General features: G+C 37.3%; 1 protein-coding gene and 1 long non-coding RNA gene across 2 annotated transcripts in view; one reads left to right on the top strand and one right to left on the bottom strand.

The window, feature by feature from the left end:
• The window catches only part of LAMA2 (laminin subunit alpha 2), a 516774-nt gene that overhangs the window by 376918 nt on the left and 118043 nt on the right, over window positions 1-21813 (top strand). Inside the window, exons 33-34 of the mRNA XM_045524726.2 lie at window positions 9333-9475; window positions 12841-12939. Coding sequence (XP_045380682.1) covers window positions 9333-9475; window positions 12841-12939 — 242 coding nt within the window. The remainder of the gene's footprint in view (window positions 1-9332; window positions 9476-12840; window positions 12940-21813) is intronic.
• The window catches only part of LOC141578355 (uncharacterized), an 83942-nt gene that overhangs the window by 38221 nt on the left and 23908 nt on the right, over window positions 1-21813 (bottom strand). Inside the window, exon 2 of the long non-coding RNA XR_012508623.1 lies at window positions 1931-2011. This is a non-coding gene — a long non-coding RNA (uncharacterized LOC141578355). The remainder of the gene's footprint in view (window positions 1-1930; window positions 2012-21813) is intronic.

Here is a 21813-nt window from a genome sequence, read left to right as displayed (position 1 = left end):
TTAGGAATATATCAACTTTATTATTTATAGTCACAATTTATCTAAATATAATATTTAAGATGATGCTTTGCTTGTTAATGTTACAAAAGCAGTCATGAATTGTGTTTTTTACCTGTAACCTAAGGTAAGCCTAGCTAAATGTGGTAACACACTAACTCTCTCAAATACACATTTTCCAGCCACTTGGTGAAACCTGAGGTTTGAAGTTTTATCCTACCTTGCTACTGACCTCCAGAGACACAGTCCAGATTATTGTTTTTAACATCCAGTTGTCACCAAGGATCTTATCACAGTAATGCAGAGTCACTTATATATTATCACAAGAATACTGCAGTACTCTTATAATCAAAGATGATTATAATGCCAATTACTGTTTCCTATATATGAGAGCGGGAGCAAAATAGTGGGATGTGGTTGATCACTGTAAAGAAAATGGGACTTCCTATAATAAAAGATGATGAAAAAGCATCAGTTGACATCCATTTGCTATTTAATGAGCTAAGCTTTGTTTGTTGGACATGTGATCACCCACCATCCTAGCCCTTAAATGCCCTCCTCTCTCTGTCCCCATTTAGTCCCCCAATACTAGTTACTATTCAAACACCAGTATGTCCACTATAGTTTTCTACAACTCTAAATCAGGGCATGTTGTTCAAATCTAGGCATCACAGCAGCTATAAAAGTAACTTCTGTTCACCCTGTTTGCACCTTCTTCACGTCTGTTTTGTTAGTGAAGGATGCTTTGAGTTTCTTGTTGTCAACCTTCTGGGCACAGGTCCAGGCTAACAATGTTGTAGAACAGCAACTGTCACTCTGATTTTAGATAATTTTTCTATTGAAAGTAATATATTAATAGTATATATAAAGTATATATATAAAGTAATATATTACTTTCAATAGAAAAATTATCTAAAATCAATAAATATCTAAAGTATCTAAAAATAAATAACTAAAATACCTATATCTATATCTATATATATACATATAAAACACATGCATTTTATCTTTTGTTAGAAATGTGCATTTACTCTTTTTATCCCTATTTGATTAGAGCAAACAATTTTTGTATCTTTACCTAAAACTGATTAAAAGGTTTGGCCTTTTCAAATATACGCAATGCACTCATTTCAGCTTTAGCTTCTTTGGTTTGGATGCAGCATATGAATTTTTTGTGACAGTAAGCCCGTAGTTATTATGCATGGGGGACTCTGGTAGAAATGTAATATTTTGTACTAATTGCTAACAGAAAGATCTGTAATATCATCTGCATGATTTGCCCCTCACATGTGCCCAGCTATAACAATCTGAATTTAGTACTGCATTTGTTAATATTAGACACAGATTTATCCCGACACTTTCAGAGGCGAAGCCTCAAAAACATTTAGTCATGTAAAATATAATCATAGTCTTGAAATATTGGCTTTTGCTCCTGTGCATTTCAGGCAGAATCTCATTTTATAACCATATCTCTATTGCTGAAAAGGAGAATAATTTGGAGAGGTTCCTTGGGGGTCTTAATTATAAGACAGGTGTTAATTTACACTGAGCAGTTACTGCACCCTTATCAAAGAACAATTGTTTGTATAATGTGAATATCTCATGTCTCTATACACTCTCACATCCTCCTATCATAGTGAATTAAATGTGTTTTTAATTTGCATCCCATTTCCAGTGTTTGGTGCCAGACATTTCAGACTTTTTGAGGACAAATAAAAGTAGCTTGTGGTATAAGTAAAATATTTTGTGTCAGAATAAAACAGCAAACCATTATGTAAAGGGCACATTTCCCTATGTGTTTATCTTAGAACTGCATGAACTAGACTCATACAGAAGCTTTGAAAAAAAATCCCATGGCTGTCATATTCATAAGTCTTTCTGACCTATTTGGACAGATGTTAGTATATTACTTGGAGCATACTATAAAACTTACCTTTCACTGATGGAAATGTGCCTGTACTTTATTCCCCCAAAAGCGAATACGGAGACTGTAAGACATGGGATGGTAATAGACCTATGGACACAGAGACATAAAATGGAATTATGAGTCCTTGAAAGAGCAATTAAGTACATTTTCATTTCAACAACTGAAGATGAGGAACCAAAACAGATGGGCGGAGGGTAGAATAAATGAGAGAAAAATCAGTATTCATCATGCCTCTTGGCATTCTAGCTCACCAATTTACTCTGTAGTATATTACAGTAAACCAGATCCAGTTCTGCACTCCAGTCCCTGATTTATGCTTGTATGAAGAGAAAACTGAGAAAAATTCTCTCTGGAACCATCAGTAAGGAGCCTCTAGCCATACCATTATCGATGAGTTGACTCAGCTCCTCTTGGAAATGGGTAGGTTATAAATTATAAATAAATTAGAGAAAAGGCTAGCTAGCAAAGGGTTTCTGAAGAACATACTACCCTAAAAAGCTTAGCAAGATGTTATATTATCAAGTATCTTTCAAGATCTTGAAAGTGAAAAAAGAGCACATTGCTTGTTTACATCTGGAAACATCTGCCCAATATACATCTTCACTAAAAGTTGAATGGAACTTTTAAAAGAGTGATGAACTTGATTCAGTGGGAAAGGAACCTTTGTATTCATGATTTTTAATAAAATTAAGAATTATTATTAATACATATTTTTAACCTATGAATTGCAACTTGAAAGTCTCTAATCTGAATTCACCTGCTGAATCACACATGCAAAACTTGGGAAAGTGTGTCAGTTATCCATTGCTGCTACTCCAAAATTTAATAGTTGTTGATAATATACAGCAATTCTGTAGGCTGACAACTTGGACTGAGTCCCCTTGAATAGTCCTCTTGTTGTTATGCTGGGGATGGGGAGGTTCCTAGATGGCCTTATTCATGTGGTAGAACCTCAGCTAGAATGGTTAGACCTGCCTTTCCTTGCTCATGTTGCCTCTTTTCCTCAAGAAGGCTAGCCTGGGATTTTCTCACAAGGCAGCAGGATTCCAAAAGTGTGGAAGCAGAAACTGCAAAACTCTTTGAAGCTAAGGCTCAGTGTCCCTCTGAAGTATTCTGATGGTCAGACTTTATCATAAAGGCAACCCCAGATTCAAAGAGGGATTGCTGGGGGAATAGACTCCACCTGTTAATGGGAGGGGCTGCAAAGAAGTGGTAAACACTTTTAATCCACCCTAGAAATGAGTACCATCTTTGTCTGGTCAGTAACCCAATTGTGTTATTTCTTTTAAAAATGTTTTGTGTCTTTTTTCTTCCCCTCCAACCCTCCACTCCACAACTTTCCTGGATCAAAAATGAATTACCTCATGCAAGTATCATAACTGTCATCTCCTTGACATCAGTTTCTGCCTCTCCAATCACAAGACATTTTTCTCTCTTTAGCCATTGTTTTTCTACTATTCTCTTTCTCACATATCTGTGTGGTTCTCCATTTCATAACACATATCATTTTCTCACATTCAGACATTTCCTATTTGGCCAAAATCTCTCTATTTCTCTATCTTTTTCTCTTCCTCTTCTCCTCCTCTCAGTCTTCTCCTTATGGCTCCCTGATCTGCTCCAAAATATTTTTTGCTCTTCTTTCACAAAGATAGTAGTAAACAAACTTTTTTTTTAGAAATTTACTTTTTGTTTACTTTTGGAGAGGGTGTAGGTAATAGGTTTACTTATTTATTTTTTGGAGGAGGTGCTGGGGATTGAACCCAGGATCTTGTGCATGCTAGGCATGTGCTCTACCACTTGAGCTATACCCTCCCCCTAGTAGTAAACAAACATTTGTTGGTTTTTTACTATGTACAAGACACTTTTGGAGGCACTGTGACCAGAGGTGATTAAGATCCCTTCTCTGGAGAGAGAGAAACAATACATAAATAAATAACATAATAAGATAGTGCACACGTGCATGAGTGTTAAGATAACAAACAGAGGAAATACAGTAGTGATTGGTGGGGGCAGTAATTTCAGAGTCATCAGGGTCTTCTCCAAGGAAGTAACACTTGAGCACTTGACCTGAATCTCCAGGAGCTACATGGGTGAAGATGGAGAAAGACGTGTTCGAGGCATAGGAGACAGCAAGTAAAATGACCTCTTCCAAATCCTAGCTCCCTTTATGACAGAGCATCCCTAACGTCTTTCTTCTAGCCCAGTGGTTCTAAACCCCGGCAATATGGTAGGTTCATCTGGAATCTTTTAAATATACTGATTCCTGGGCCTTACCACAGACCTATCAAATCAGATCCTGTGGAGGTTAGTAGGGGAAACACCTGGATACCTGTATTTTATAAATCCCCATGATTCAAATGTGCATCCAAGATTGAAAACTACTGACCTATAGCAGTGCTTTTCAAACATGAACATGCGTGACTCCCAGGTGACTCCTCCTAAAATGCAGATTCTGATTCACTGGATTTGGGGTAGGGCCCAAAATTATGTATTTCTTTTCTTTTTAAATTGAAACATAGTCAGTTACAATGTGTCCATTTCTGGTGGACAGCACGTTTGTCCCAGTCATGTATATATATACATATATTCATATTCATATTCTTTTTCATTAAAGGTTATTACAAGATACTGAATACACTTCCCTGTACTATACAGAAGAAATTTGTTTTTTATTTACTTTTATATATAGTAGTTAATATTTTCAAATATCAAACTCCCAAATTTATTCCTTCCTACACCATTTCCCCTGGTAACCATAAGATTGTTTACTATGTCTGTGAATCTTTTTCTGTTTTGTAGATGAGTTCATTAGTGTCTTTTTCCTTTTTTTAGGTTTCATATGTGAGTGATGTCATATGGTATTTTTCTTTCTCTTTCTGGCTTACTTCACTTAGTCCACTGGTCCATCTCTTTCTGGCTTCACTTAGAATGAAGACCTCAAGTTCCATCCATTAATAAATTAATGCTGTAAATGGCATTAATTTATTCTTTTTTATGGCTGAATAGTATTCCACTGTATAAATTTACCTCAGCTTCTTTATCCAGTCATCTGTTGATAGACATTTAGGATGCTTCTGTGTCTTGGCTATTGTATATAGTTCTGCTGTGAACATTGGGGTGCATGTATCTTTTCGAATTAGAGTTTCCTCTGGATATATGCCCAAGAGTGGGATTGCTGGATCATATGGTAAGTCTACTTTTAGTTTTTTGAGGAATCTCCATACTATTTTCCATAGTGATTGCACCAAACTACATTCCCACCAACAATGTAGGAAAGTTTCCTTTTCTCCACACCCTGTCCAGCACTCATCATTTGTGGACTTTTGAATGATGGCCATTCTGACAGGTGTGAAGTGATATCTCATTGTAGTTTTGATCTGAATTTCTCTGATAATTAACAATATTAGCATTTTTTCATGTGCCTATAGGCCATTTGTATGTCTTTTTTGGAGAATTGCTTGTTTAGGTCTTCTGCCCATTTTTGGATTAGGTTTTTTGTTATTAAGTTGTATGAGCTATTTATATATTCTGGAAATTAAGCCTTTGTCATTCACATCATCTGCAAATATTTTCTCTCATTCCATAGATTGTCTTTTTGTTTTACTTATGGTTTCCTTTTCTGTGCAAAAGCTTGTAAGTTTAATTAGGTCTCATTTGTTTATTTTTCCTTTTATTTCTATTGCCTGGGTAGACTGCCCTAGGAGAACATTGCTAAAATTTGTCAGAGAATGTTTTGCCTATGTTTTCTTCTAGAAGGTTTATTGTGTCCTCTCTTATATTTAAGTCTTTAAGCCATTTTGAGTTTCTTTGTGTATGGTGTGAGGGAGTGTTCTAACTTCATTGATATACATGCTGCTGTCCAGTTTTCCCAGCACCATTTTCTGAAGAGACTGTCTGTTCTCCATTGTATATTCTTGCCTTTTTTGTCAAAGATTATTGACCATAGATTGATGGGTTTATTTCTGTACTCTCTATTCTGTTCCTTCATCCATATGTCTGTTTTTGTGCCAATTACCAGGCTGTTTTGATTACTGTAGCCCTGTAGTATGTCTGAAGTCTGGGAGGGTTATTCCTCCAGCTTTTTTTTTTCCCCTTTCAGTTTTGCTTTGACAATTCTAGGTCAATTATATGATTCCATATAAATTTTAGGAAAAGCTTTTCTGGGTAATTTGATAGGGATCACATTACAAATGTAGATTGCCTTGGGCAGTATGGGCATTTTAACAATATTGATCTTTCTAGTCCAAGAGCTTGGGATATCTTTCCATTTCTTTAAGTCTTCTTTAATTTCCTTAATCAATGTTTTGTAGTTCTCCGTGTGTAAGTCTTTCACCAAGTTGATCAGATTATTCCTAAGTATTTTATTGTTTTGGATGCAATTTTAAATGTTTCTTTACTCTCTTTTTCTGATATTTTGTTAGTGTGAAGAAATGCAACTGATTTCTGTATATTAGTCTTGTATCCTGCTACCTTGCCAAATTCTTTTATCAGTTCTAATAGTTTTTGTGTGGTGCTTTTAGGGTTTTCTATATGTAGTATTATGTCATCTGCATATAGTTACAAGTTTACCTCATCTCTTCCAATTTGGATCCTTTTTATTTCTTTTTCTTGCCTGATTGCTGTGACTAGGACTTCCAATACTATGCTGAATAGAAGTGGTGGGAGTGGACATCCTTGTCTTGTTCCAGATTTTAGTGAGAAGGCTTTCAGCTCTTCACTGTTGAGTCTTATGTTGGCTGTGAGTTTGTCATAATAGCTTTTATTATGTTGAGATATGTTCCCTCTATACTCACTTTGATAAGAGGTTTTTTTTAATCATAAATGGGTTTTGAATTTTATCAGATACTTTTTCTGCATCTGTTGAGATGATCATGTGATTTTTGTCCTGTCTTTTGTTGATGTGGTATATCACATTGATTGATTTGAGTATTTTGAACCATCCTTGTGTCCCTGTGATGAATTCACCTTGATCATGGTTTATGATCGTCTTTATGTGTTGTTGGATTCTGTTTGCTTATATTTTGTTGAGGATTTTTGCATCTGTGTTTGTCAGTGATATTGGCCTGTAATTTTCTTTTTTGGTAGCATCTTTGCCTGGTTTTGTATCAGGGTGATGGTGGCTTCATAGAATGAATTTGGGAGTATTTACTCCTTTCAATGTTTTGCAACAGTTTGAGAAGTATCGACATGAGTTCTTTGTATGTTTGGTAAAATTCTCCAGTGAAGTGATCTGGTCCTGAAATTTTGTTCGTAGGGAGGTTTTTTTTATTGTTGATTCTGTTTCATTTTTAGTGATCAGTCTGTTCAAGTGGTCAATTTCTTCTTGATTCTGTCTCAGTGGACTGTATGTTTCCATAAACTTGTCTATTTCTTCTAGGTTGTCCAGTTTGTTTCCATATAGTTGTTCAAGACTATGCATTTCTAATAAGCCCCCTGGTGATGCCAGTGCTGCTGATCTAGTAGATCTTCAAAGTGTGGTACACAGACCAGTGTGTTAATATTCACCTGAGAGTGTTAGAAAAGCACATTCTCTGTCAAAGAATCAGAAACCAGCTGACTCAGTCACCTCTTAAATCCAAAACACTGAGGGTACAGCCCAGACTTCTTTGATTTAGGAAAGCCCTTCAGATGATTCTGAAACCCAGTAAAGTTTGAGAACCAGACTGTGTCTTGATGTTCAGACATAGCCAGTTTGGTACCTAATTGTGTTCTCTACAATTGTTTCATGTAGGCAGGTCTGTTGAAATTTCTCAAGCACTTGCTTTGAACTGAGAGTATGAAGCCACAGTGTTTTCTGTCTGTCTGTCTCTTTCTCTCTTCATTTAGTTTCCATGCAGAGCAAACTCTCATTCTGGTTAGAAAAGGAGGAGATCCAGTTTGAGTTTTAGACTTCAGCTCCTGCCTCCAAAGCCTCCAAAGCTGGTTCACTCAGCTTGCAAGACACCAGGAGCTTTAAGACTCCTGCAGGTGATGCTGGAAACTTATGCAAGGAACTGATTTATTAAAAACCCTACTGGGGCAGTTTAATCCCAGTAGAGGAACATTGTAACTCACCTCTAACTGCTGTCCTATCAAAAAATCACCTTCTGTACTGCTTTTCTTTGTTTACAAGCTTCAGTAAATAGTTTTCTCTCCATTAGTCAGCTCGAGGGAGTGCTGTTTAGAGAACTAATTGAATTTTTGCCAGTTTGGGCATGAGCCAACGCTACTCCAAATCTCAGTACTTTTCATGTTATGTATTTTGCTCTCTCCTAACATGCATGTAGTTTTGATACCTCTACCTCCTCTACCTGCAAAGTATAAGGTAGAAATTGTAACTGTATATGAATGCATATCTTAAAAATATGGTAGCACATGCTTCTTGGCATGGAGAAACTACATCTCATTACTCTGATGCAAAAGTAAAAAAAAATTGAACTAAAAATTCAAACTGAGTAAGTATATTTTTAAAAAGCCTCCAAAAGAATCAATACATTCTAATTTTAGAAACTGTATTATTTATGAGATCAATATGATAGTGAAGAAACCACTCTTTCTGTCTACCATCTCTCCTACCATCCATTCCCCTTCTGGCTCCCCCAAATTTGAATAATCTCTGTATTCATTGAAAAAAATATAGATGGAACACTAGCACTTTTGGCTACTTAAAGAATAAAGTTTTCCTGGCTTTTGTAATGATTTATCCATAAGAGTGGGTTAGGTTAATCATCAGAGTTGGAATTTGTGGGACTGCATCTGATCATGGGTGATAATATGCTGAATGGCTACAGAGGAGGAGTTGGCAAACACATGAGTAACTGACCAAGTAAATAAATACAGAAATCAATTTCACCATGAGGAAAAAAACACAAATTATAAAAAGAAGAGTTCCTTTGACTTTAAAAAAAATCTCTTCTCAATAAATGTCCAGCTAAAGAGTTGTACAGTTTTGAGTATGTAATCCATGAAGCATGTGGAGACCCAACTGTTGCAGACACTTCACAGTGCAACCTAATGGAACAGTGTGCACTTGTACACATTTTTAGATTCTGAAGCATATTTTATTCCCAATTACAAATTTCGTCTAGATTGGGGCATTTATAATGTTATATTCCATGTCTGACCTCTCCTTTCATACTTAGGCAATACACTTATTTCCCCTCAAAATCCGTTTGCTCATTCTCTGTTGTCCTTCAGTTTGTATCACCCTCCATATTTCAGGTCTGGGCGACAGGTATGTCTGCTCTTTTGTTGTTCTTTTCATGTTTTTTCAACTGTCATCCATTAGAAAGTGTTAATTATCGGAGATGAGAAACAATCTTTCACGGAATTATACTTGGGCCATAAAATATTTCATAGCTGAAATCTTTGAACATCTGCCTGGGATGCTTGGCAGAAGTAAATATTCTTTGTCGTTTCCCTTTCACAGTTTGTGGAGATGAATGCACCGGCCTTCTTCTTGGTGACTTGGCTCGCCTGGAACAGATGGCCATGAGCATCAACCTCACTGGCCCGCTGCCTGCTCCATATAAAATTCTGTACGGTCTTGAAAATATGACTCAGGAACTCAAGGTAGGTTGGAGCAGAAACAGCAGGAGCCAGCAGAAAGATGACAGAAGCTTCCCAAGGGGTAATTGTGTAGTTGGTAAATCCTCTTCCCATTTTCCCAAATCAAGGCAAGCAGCCATTAGGGAAATTCAGACTTTCTAAACCAGTGTTTTTCAAACTTGAGAACTATACTTTACAGATTGCTTTTAAGGGAAAAGAGGCTTACATACTCTCAGTATTTGGCCTAAATCAATTTTATTATGTTCCTTAAATATGTACAAACATAAAATCAGATATGAACTCCTTGTACTTAATAGCTCTATAAAATAAAAACAAATTAATCCTTACAGAAGCTTAAAAACCCAATAAAATTCAAATTAAAAACATTAATATAAGATAGCAGATGATTTTTGCTGAAAGCCGATTACTACTTACAACAAGAATAGGATACTGACTGCTACCACCAGGTTCTTTTGTCAGCATGTGACATGTAACTGAGTTCTCCCACCTTTCCAGAATTTGAACTAGAGAGCCCTTTATGAGGGGTCCTCAAATGACATTTGACATCACTTGACAAGTGCACATGATTTATGTGCTCAATCTGCTTTATGATCAAATAGGCAAGCAAATGTAGATGCTGAGATCAGGCTGTGTTCCTCTCCCAGGTGCCCAGCCTGGGTTCCAGAAATTCTTACGGTAACATTTAAGTTTATTGTCAAAGTGAAAACACAAGGTTAAAATTTTGTATTAGAGAATGAGTAGCCTTTTGAATGTACTTCAACAAGAGCTTATCTGAGAAACACTATTCTAAGACATTGTGAAAGCTTTCAGTAGTTAGTGGGGTAAGGAGGAAATGTTAAGGAAATTGGGGTTGTTTCTCTTGATTTTTTAAAAAGATGAAAAGTGACTGCTTATACACTATTGGTCAATTATCAGATATTTATTGAGAAATTCTGGAATTCCCCTGTATTGCACTTGGTTTCCTGGGGGTTTCATGACCCCTGTAATGTAGTCACTGCTCTATAGCTTAGAGTCTATGTGGGTAAAAAAATAAGTAAACAATAATAAATAATTAGCAACAATGTATAATTACCATGTGCTTTGTGAAAATTTTATACACAATAACGTACAAATATTGGAGAAACAGGTAAGATTCAGAGTAACCAGGGAATGCATTGAAGGTGTAATTTGTGTTAGAACTTGAAGAATAGAAATAATTTTAATAGACAGAAAATTGTTTGTGAGGACTTGGGGTAGAAATCTAAGATTTACACTAGACACTGGCAGACACTCTTTTAGAGAGTTTATACTTTAATTGGGACCATAGCCTTTAAAGTCAGTATTATTATCCCTATTTACTGGAAGAAGAAATCAGTCATAATTATAGCAAGAATAACTAACATTTATTGATGAGTATCTCTGTGCTAGGCAATTGATTCAAGTCTGACATGAATTATCATTCATAAATTTTACAGCACCTCCAAGAACTAGGAAAGGAGTACTGTATTATCTACATTTCCCTCAGGTAGTCAGGTAGGGACACTGAGGCACAGAGAAGTTACATGTGAGACACAGAGTCACATGGCTACTAGATACAGAGCTGGGATTTGAAAGGAGGCAGTATAACTTCAGGGCCTGTGAGAATGAAACTACCTTTGCACAGCTCAGAGAGAGAAGGACCCAGGCCACCAGTGGTGAGGTCTCCTTGACCCCTAGCCCATCCAGTCATACTCTGGCCACTGAATCTAGGAGAGCCATGTGAGCACAGGCAAAGATGTGGATGAACGAGGCCTGTCCAGCAGACATTAGAAGTCAGGTCTGCTAGTGGAAGATAAGGCTGGAGACTTAAGTGGGGCTCGGTAACATGAAGGACAACCTTGAAAGCCAGGCAGAGGAACCTGAGTTTACTTCATGGGCCCAGCATTCAGGATTGTGAAGAGTTCTAATAAAGAAAATGCTGACCAGTTATTTTCCTTCTACATGGAAGGAATACAAAGAAAGAAAATTAAACTAGAGAAGCAAATACTTCAGTAGGATGTAAAAAATTTTAAAATAATCCCTAAGCTATGGATGAAGTACTGAAGAGCCCTCTGAAAGAAGTTCTAATCTGTGGGCATCAACTAAGCCAATAGGTCCAGTCACCAGTTTCCTTATGGCTAGGTTTTGAGCAAAATGACCTTGATTTGCCTTAAATTCCAGTCTTTATCTATTCTGTGTTTGTGTTCATCTTCCATAACTTATTGAACATCTGGATACTTAGGATCCCATTTTGATATTCTAAATCCATCAGTAAGTTATTCACCCTCTTTGTTCAGTTCCTTTAACTGCTTTAGTCCTCCCTGGGTTCTAGCCAGAGACCACCAGGAACACACATGTGACAGAAAAAAGTTGGGTTTATTAACTTGTTGCAACAAGGGACAAAGCACACCATGGAGTATTTGGGGGTGTCTCAATAACAGGACAGTAGGAATAACTTACAGTATTGGGGTTTGTGCTAGGGAACTGGGGGGAAGTTTCAAGGAAGCAGGGGTTTGTTTTGGATTGGGTGCTGTTCAGAAGTGGGACTAATTCTATAATTGAGTATTCTAATGAATCTTACCTAGGAGGGAAGAAAAAAGGAGACTAAACCTATGATTTGGAAGGAGGCAGTGGTCATTCATATTAGCGAGAAAGTGGGATTTGGGGGTACTTCTGTGGTCTGCACAGAGACTAGGATTTTGTCTGTGTTTAGGCAAGATTATGGAGTGGTCTCATTTTTTGTTTCATTCATCACTGTCACAGTGATGCTGTCTGTCTAATATTAGTGTTCTGTGAGACTGATTATGTTCAATAGAAGAAGAAGATGGCCTCGCTGTGAGTGCCAGGCCCGCTCCTACAACACGGATGCCACGCCAGTTAGTTAGAGCCCAGCCAGGACCCTCTGTCAGGGCTCCTGTCCTCTGAAAAAGAGATATGAAACCTGTAAACCGTATCTCTGTTGACTGAAGTGGGAGCCGTAAAGAATCAGAGTTCATCTTGACTCTATCCCTTCCTGGCTGTGTGATCTTATGTAAGTTTTTAAGTCCTTCAAGCCACAGTCTCCTATATACAATAGCATTTACCTCATAGAACTGTTGTAAGGACTGAATGAAAACAAAACAAAAAGCAAAAAGGCCTGGCACATTGCAATGTCTCAGTAGATTACAGCAGTTCATATTATTTGCCAGATTATTCTACACAGTGCTTTGTGTTTTAAGTGCCAAGGTGAAATAGTTTCTTACTCTTTTCTTTGAACATGAGAAGGCTAAGGTCTTTGTATGTAAAGGAAAAATGTGTTCTGTTAAATGTTCAACCCTATGATCACTGCAAGACCACTTACTAAAAGGCACATGGAATGAAATCTTTTTCAGCATTTGCTCTCACCTCAGCGGGCCCCAGAGAGGCTCATTCAGTTGGCAGAAGGCAATCTGAACACGCTGGTGACAGAAATGAATGAACTTCTGACCAGGGTAAGTTGGCAAAATCATGCCTCTTCTGAAAGCAGATAGATTGTACACAATTAAGGAAAATTACCGCAAATTTCTAAAATGCAAATCTTGTTCTTCCTAAATCCCCATTGGCTGCATGAAATAGATGTATTTTTGGCTTGATACTTCTGCCTCAAATAAAATCAGAGAACCCAATAGTGTGAGAAAAGATTGGGATACAGACTTGGAGAGTGTCAAGGACCATGGCTAAAAATATCAGAGTGACAGTATATTTTAAGTACTCTATCCAGTAGCCTCCATGGTAGAGTTTTTATTGACTCCAGATTCCAAAAGCACTGTCTTTGGCTATGTAAGAAAAAAAAAAATGAAAATACTTGTATTGTAGTCTCTTTGATCTCATCGTGGGATTTTTGCATTTGTATAGAAATATTGTCTAAATCAGTATTTGCCCACAAAAGAAGAAATCTTCTTTATCATGAAAATCCAAAGCATTTGAGACACTTTCTAGAGTCAGAATGTAAAGTCTGTATTGCATTTCTCAGACTTTTGAAGGCATTGGGAGATTTGGGTTTTTTTTTTTTAATATATATATATATTTTTATTGAAGTGTAGTCAGTTCACAATGTTGTGTTAATTTCTGGTGTACAGAATGATGCTTCAGTCATATATGAACATACATATATTTGTTTTTATATTCTTTTTCACCATAAGTTACTGCAAGATATTGAATATAGTTCACTGTGGGAGTTTTAAATGTTCACAACTGCAGGAGGGTTAAGGTTCTTTCTGCTGGTAGAGACTGAAGAAAACAGCATAAAGGCCGCCATCTTGTGGCCAGAAAAATGCATGAACTGGAAAACTGGCCTGTAATTTAGGAATCCAATTTGATTATTAAAGAGTTTTAAATGACAATAAATATCAGCACTAGAAGGTTCTTACAGATTATCTAGCCCATTTTTTAAAAGAAGAAGTCCCTCAGGCCATGATAGTGAAATTAATTAACAATGGCCATATAATTCACCAAATTCAAGGACCAGAGTAGGACCCAATTTCCAGGTTCCCACTGGCCCAGTACTATTTCCACCTAACCTCCTGCTGGCTTAGGAAAATTTCCACAGGCAAATGAAATGGGAGTCTGAGCACATAAATGCTGAATAATGGCCCTGCTGTTACAAATAGCATACTAAACACTTTTCCTGAATCTTCTACCAGCAATGTGGATTGTACCAATGCAGAAGAGAGTTTCTTGCCAAATGTCATTAGACATTAATGAGATTAATTACTATATTTATAAAATATAAATTTAATAATTAAAAATTTTATATTTGTTATGTGAGTACAACTAAGTAAGAACTTTTGAACGGATCATGGCAAACTTTACTTTAACTCAATTCGACAAGCACATATGAATGTTCACCAGATACAAAGCCCAAGCAAGTGGTGGCAGATGAAAGATATAAATGAGGCTCAGTCTGTCTTCAGGAAGCTTGCAGTTTAGAGTGTGTGTGTGTGTGTGTGTGTGTGTATACATAAACATTTAGGTGTGAGGAGGGTAATATGGGATAAGTGCAAGTAAATTGACAGTACAACATGAAATAAAGAAATGTACCTGAGAAATACAGACAAATGGAATAATTTAATCTTGCTAAGGGTAATTAGGGAATTCCATGGAACAGTGACATTTCATTTATTCATTCATTTAATTAATACTTACTGGGCATTGAACATGTTCTAGGTGCTACGACAGAATGACAGACACTGGAAAAAGAGGTATAAGCAAAACTGACACTACTATTGCCCTCAATGAGGCGAATACATTTGAATGATCTGAGCCTAGAGACACAAGAAATATTTCACTAAGAGAGTCAGATCTTCATTATTTTTTAGTCTGCATCCTTTCATCTTTCCAGCAGACTCTCCCACACTAAATATGTTTAAATGGATTTTGTATTTTTGGGAACTTAAAGCAAAATTGATTAGAAAATACTGAGATTTCTCATATGCACCCTGCACAGCACAGCCTCCCCCATTATCAACATCTCCCATCAGTGTGATACATTTGTTACAATAGGTGAACCTACATCAAAAAATCATTATCACTCAAAGTCCTTAGTTTACTTTAGGGTTCACTCTTGGTGTTGTACATTCTATGGGTTTTGACAAATGTTTCACATGTCTTCAGCATTGTAGTATCATTTAGAGTAGTTTCGCTGCCCTAAAAATCCACCATGCAATGCCTATTCATCCCTCCCTCTTCCTTAACCTCTGGCAACCACTGATCTTTTAACTGTCTCTATAGTTCTGCCTTTTTCAGATATCATATAGTTGGAATCATGCAATATTGAGCCTTTCATATTGGCTTCTTTCACTTAGTAATATACATTTAAGTCTCCTCCATGTCTTTTGATGACTTGATAGCTCATTTCTTTTTAGTGCTGAGTAATATTCTATTTTCTGTATGTACCATAGTTTATGTATCTATTCACCTACCGAAGGACACCTTGGTTGCTTCTAAGCTTTGGCAATATGAAGAAAGTTGCTATAAACATCCAGGTACATAAGTTTTCAGTTTATTTGTGTAAAAACCAAAGAGGACAATTGCTGGATCATATGCTAAGAGTAAGTTTAGTTTGGTAAGAAATCACCAAACTGTCTTCCCCAGTGGCTGTACCATTTTGCATTCCCAGCAGCAATGAATAGGAGTTCCTATTGCTGCACATGCTCGCCAGCATTTAGTGTTGTCAGTGTTTTGAATTTTGGCCTTTCTAATAGGTATGTTGTAGTATATCATTCTTGTTTTGATTTACAATTCCCTAATAACATACGATGTTGAGTGTTTTTATACGTTTATTTGCCATTTGTATATCTTCTTTGGTGATATGTCTGTTCAGGTCTGCTAGGAGCTGAATGTTTGTGTCCCCTCCAAAATTCCTATTTTGAAATCCTAATCCCCAATGTGATGATATTAAGAGATGAGACTTTTGGGAGGTTATTAGGTCATGAAGGCAGATCTCCCATGAATGGAATTAGTGCCCTTATAAAAGGGACCCCAGAGAGATCCTTTACCTCTTCCTTGCCATGTAAACACATGGTGGAAAGACAGTCTATGAACCAGAAAGTAGGCCTTCACCAGATACCATATCTCCCAGGGAAGTGATCTTGCACTTACCGATCTTCAGAACTGTGAGAAATAAATTTCTGTTGTTTTTAAGACACCTAGTGTGTGCTGTTTTGTTATAGCAGCCAGAATGGACTAAGACAAGTCTTTTTTCATTTTTCAATTTTTTTTTAATTATTAAGTGTTCTTTGTGTATTTTGAATAACAATCTTTTATTAGATATGTCTTGCAAATGTTTTCCCACAGTCTGTGACTATCTTCTCATTCTCTTGACAGTATCTTTCACAATACAGAAGTTTTTAATTTTAATGAAGCCCAGCTTATCAGTTATTTCTTTCATCAATTACTTTGGTGTTGTATCTAATGAGTTGGCACCATACCCCAAATCATCAAACTGCCTCCAAAGCCTCCAAAGCTATTCACTCAGCTTGCAAGACACCAGGAGCTTGTAAGACTCCTGCAGATGATGCTGGGAACTTATAGGTGTCATCTGCAAGGAACTGATTTATTGAAAAGCCTACTGGGGCAGTTTAATCCCAGTAGAGGAACATTGTAACTCCTCCTTCAAATTCTCCGTTTTGTTCAGTATGACATGTGATGCTCTCTCCTCATGGTGTGATTCCTGCTTAATTCCTTAACCTCATCTGCCCCCAACTCATGCCCTGACTATCTGGACCCTGATGCACTGAACATATAAGCCAGAATCTAGAAATCCTCCTTGATACCACTTTCTTCCTCATCATCCTCCCACTTATTTAAAGCATTGCCAAAAACAATTGGTTCCACCTCTGTGTATTACTGTCATCTTTACTACCCTACTCTCATTTAGACTCCTAGTTTGGGATTGCCACATTAGCTTTCTAGCTAGCCCTCCGCTTTCACTCTTATTTTCCTTTCTATTGTTCTCCAAGGTATAGCCTTGTTACCAAACCAAACTTGCATTCACTTGCTGGCACACAGTAAAGCCAATCTACTAACACTAGGTTGTGGTGAAGGAAAGTGCAGCGTTTATTGTAGGGCACCAAGCAAGGAGTCCAGGGCAGTGAGTGCTTAAAAGACCCAAACTCCCTAAAGGCTTTCATGGAAAGGTTTTTAAAGACAAGATTAAGGAGGGGGATTGTGTGGTGTGTGATCAGCTCATGGACATTCTTCTGATTGGTTGGTGGGGAGGTAATTGGGAATCAACATCATCAACCTTCTGGTTCCAACCAGTCTAGGGTCTTCATGCTTGAAGGCAGCAAACAGTTCTTCCACCTGGTGGGGGTTTCAATATCTGCAAAACAGCTCAAAGGATATAGCTCAGAATATTATCTATAGCCCTTGAGAAGGAACTAAAGGTCCTTGACTTTGTTTAATGGCTAAACTATTACTATTATTATTACTTGCTTGACTGTTTCCTTTTTTTTCCTGCATTTTCTCACTTGTTTGATTAAATGTACTTTTTGGAACTCGGGGAAGCCTAGGAGAAAGTTTTTCTACAGACAAGAGGCAGGTGGAGGACATCTGAGTCAGGGGATCAGTCCTGGGAAGGCCCTATAGGGTCCTGCTCGGTTCCAGCCAGAATGCACTTTTGCTGTTGCAGATTTGAACGTGACACACTAGTACTTAAACTCTTCCCCCTGGCTTCTCATTGTTCTTCAGATAAAGTCCAAACCCTTCCGGCTGGCCACATCTCTCACCACTTTGACCCTGGCCATCTGCATTCCAGCCATAGTATCCTTCAGTTACCTCGTCCCACCACAGAGAGCTTTTCCACACATTTTCCTTTACCTTTGTAGTAAATCACTTCCTCCTATCTTGTTAACATCTCTTAATTCCAGTTTACCTTCTAAGCCTCAGCTCATAAAAGTCTACCTTAAGTCTTCTGTGACATTCCAGGTGTGATGTGATTCCTCTTACAACTGTCATATACCACTGTGCTTTTACTTCACTTTGTGACTATAAATTTATCTTCATGATCATTAAACAAATACCCCTTGCCCCCACCAGACTATAAGCTCCAGAAGGTGAGGACATGTGTTTTCCCCTTACCATAGTGTCACCAATGTCATGCACATAGTTGGTGTTGAGTCAATATTGGTTTAATTAATTAACTGTGCATAATTTAAATAATAGCATAAAAGCAGATGAAAGGTAGAAAAACCCACAATAAGTATTGATTTTGAATTTCTCTAAAATGTACTAAAATCAGGCATTTATTTATAATTATATTGAGTTGAATATTTTGCTTTCTTTGGTAAACATCTGTTAAATGTTTATATTCTGTAAGGGATGAATGCTATATAATAGACTGAACTATATAAAATATCAATATTTAGCTTTATTTTCCTTGTCTTTTACTGCATATTGAAAATCAAATTTAAATGAAGAAGAGGCGTTTTCAAAATGACAAAACTAGTTTTTAAATGATTTAAATGCCTACTATATGTGTGTGTGTGTGTGTGTGTGTGTGTGTGTGTGTTTACAATGCCTTGTTTATAAGTTTTAAAAGGTTTAAGTTGCCAACAATATTTTTTATTTATGCTGTTACATTTTTAAAAAGGGAGAAATAATGTATAACAAATATACTTGTTTATTTGAAACTTTCAAAACTGACACTTGAAATACTTAGGGAGAAACTTCACATGGAACTGACTTTACCATTCCATGGGGTCAGGTGTCTGCCCCTATTCCTTTCCTCAAGTGTGATCTGTCCTAGTGGCCCACCTGAGGAGTACTTCTCTGATACTTAGATATGCAGAACCGGTAATGTTTGAAGATGACCCTTGAGAATATCATATAAATTATTACATCTGAAATTTAATTTTAACAGGAAACCATTTAAGTTTGCAAATGCAAAGGTCGTTGCCATCTGAGCAATGTTGTCTATTCAGTAGTTAGATTTGCTCCATTAGATTCTAGTTTTAACATAAAGAAGGCAGAAAATGAAAGACACTAGTAATATCCAGCCAAGAAAATTATGTGCAGATTTCAAGAGGCACAGTGAGAACTGCCTGAGCTAAAACAAGAAAGCAACAGCTACATTGTTCAGAAGTAAATGAATGAGTGCCTAATGGTAATACATGCTGCCTGGATATAAACACTCTGAAAAAAAAAAAAGGAAAAATTTAAAAATAAAAGGAAAAATACCTACTTGAGTGATCTTGAATGTAAAAAAAAAAGGTATAATCAAAAGTAGGAGAGATACATGCAAACTTTTATCTATATGAGGTATTGTCTACAAAGGAACACTGGAAAGACTGTAGAACAGAGGTAAGAGAATGTGAGAAAATCTAAGACGGAGAATGAAAGCAAGATGTACCATATATTAGGATAAATGAGAAGACATTGGTCAAATACTCAAAGGACAAGATAATAGTGAGTAAGAAGGAAGCTAGGACATGGGGATGGTAATTTAATAAAATGCAGGAAGACCCAAACTGAATCAGACAGATAGCTCCTATCATGTAGTATTTAGCATTCATCTGTATCATTATCAATAGCCTGTCCTGGGTGAAACTGGTTCTTGTGAATTTAGCTTTTTACAGTCTGTCATCCCTCCCCACAGGTGACAGTGTATTTGTCATTGGCTTCCTTTATGGAGTCTCTCGTGGATGATTTTGACAAGGTGACTCCTCAACTTAATTACTGTGTAATGAGACATGATTTTTTAATGTATCTATATCGTGTTCTGACATGGATCTTTAAATAAGTAAATTTACTAAAACCTAAAGCTTATGCACTTAAAAGACTACAAAAGCTGGAGCAGTGTCCCTCCTTCCACCCAGAATGCTTAGCTTTTTCATATATCTTCCTAGTCCTCCTGGATGTTAGTGAAACATAAGCTAGTGTTTGATACAGAAAATATATAACGCTGTGAGACAGAAGATGAGTGTTTTGTCCCCAATTCCCTGTGTGTGTGAGTTCAGGTAAGTCATTTAACCTCTTCATGCTTTCATTCTCACCAGTGTAAAAACAGAGATCATGCCCTCTGTATATCTCTAAAGGCAGGAAGAGTAAACAAAACACAAGAGAGTGTTGTGGGCCCTTCTGAACACACATATCAATCTGGGGTACAACTGAGCCTGACTGTGTAACCCACCTTTTGGAGTGCTACTACCATAAGTCAATGCCTTGTGATGCCAGGAACCTCACATCCCCTCCTCTCCTGGAGTGCAGCCAAGAGATAAAGCTCTTGTCTGTGCAGAGGGAAGGCTATCTTCTTCCTTAGACAACACAGTGCTGGCCATAAAGATTTCTGCCCATCCCTGATCCCTTCCTCCATCCACCCTCCGCAGTGTGGTATTGGGTGTGCAATTGCAGGCTCATTTTGAATTGCCAGGAGACCAGTGACTGGAATGCACATGATTCGGGCTGGAAGCTCTCCGACCTGGCTCTCCTCCCAAGCACTGCTTAGCTATAGCTCTTGAGTAGCAGCGTCCTATGAGGCTCTGAAAAATGCCCAGAAAAATGCCCAGCCATCCACATTTGCTGGCAAGCAAAACACCAGGCATATGGCCAGTTTGAATGGTATTGGGAAGGCATATGGAGAGAGATGGTTTTTCCCTCCCAACAGGCTCTAGAACTTCAAAGGGATAGTTTGTTTGATTTTCATTCTATCAGCCAATCACCCCACATCTTTGACCCCCCCACCCTACAGTTTGCCAGGCACTATTCCTGGCACTCAGAAGACTAAAAAGAGATAAGACATAGCTCTAGCCCTCAGGGATTGAGAGTAGATGGTGAAGCTCCTAACAAAATAATTACCCACAGCAGTCATAAATAATAGTAACAATAGTTGTTTTTTGAAATCTAAGGAAGAAGAGTATGTGTCAAAATACTATGGGATGGCTTCACAGAGAAGGTGAGGTTTGGACTGAATCGCCTTGAGGGCTGGATTTATTTTGGATAATTGGAAAGGAGTTAGGGAGCAATAGTATGAACAAAGCTTTTTCTGGGAGTGTTCCTAGGAAGGCAGGCAATAAGGAGGCAGTGTGAATGGTAATAAGGTTGGCAAGATTAGTCAGAAAATTGTTGTTTAGTTGTATATTTAACAACAGTCTTTCAATATTTGCTGTAATTGAGGCATCGTACTGGAAGCTGGTTATAAAGTGATGAGCAAAACAGACCATGTTCCTGTCCTCTTAGAGCTTAACTTTTTGTCAGGGAAGTAGCCAATAAGTAGGTATGCCAACACATAAGTAATAATTCTAAAATGCTACTATCATGGTGCTATGGAAAAAATGCTTTACTGTAGGAAGTTCTGAAACCTAGCTAGGTGCCCTGGGGGTGGCCACACCAAGAAGAGATACTTACTGAACTGAAAGCTGATGGATGTGACTAGGATCTAGTCCCTAAAAGTGTTGAGCATAAGCTCATTCCATGCAAAGACAAAAGAATACATGAAGGCCCTAAGAAGGGAGGAGTTTGGCATATTTCATATATTAAAAGGAAGCCAGGGAGGTTAACTGCATAGTCTTGATGATAACATTTTTGAGTTATTTCTTATCATGTAGAATTCTTGACATCTTAATGTTGGAGGACTCATGTAATTGGTACTGAGTGTGTTAATGAGGACTTTTACACACTATTATATAAATTAATTAGGTAAGTGGAACTCAAGGCAATGAATAGTATCTTGATCATCCAGAATGTAAAAAGGAGAATGTATCAGTATACAGTTATTTTAAAAAAATTAGATGTTCTGAGCATACACGAGTTGGTAAAGTTGAGGGTATGAACATTTATGTAAGTTATTACCTTTTGATAATATAAATAAGATAATGATAAAGCCAGAA

This window comes from Camelus bactrianus, chromosome 8 (genome assembly GCF_048773025.1).
Source record: "Camelus bactrianus isolate YW-2024 breed Bactrian camel chromosome 8, ASM4877302v1, whole genome shotgun sequence".
Lineage (NCBI taxonomy): Eukaryota > Metazoa > Chordata > Mammalia > Artiodactyla > Camelidae > Camelus > Camelus bactrianus.
The sequence above is the reverse complement of the archived record's forward strand: the minus strand, read 5'-3'. Positions and strand labels throughout refer to the sequence as shown.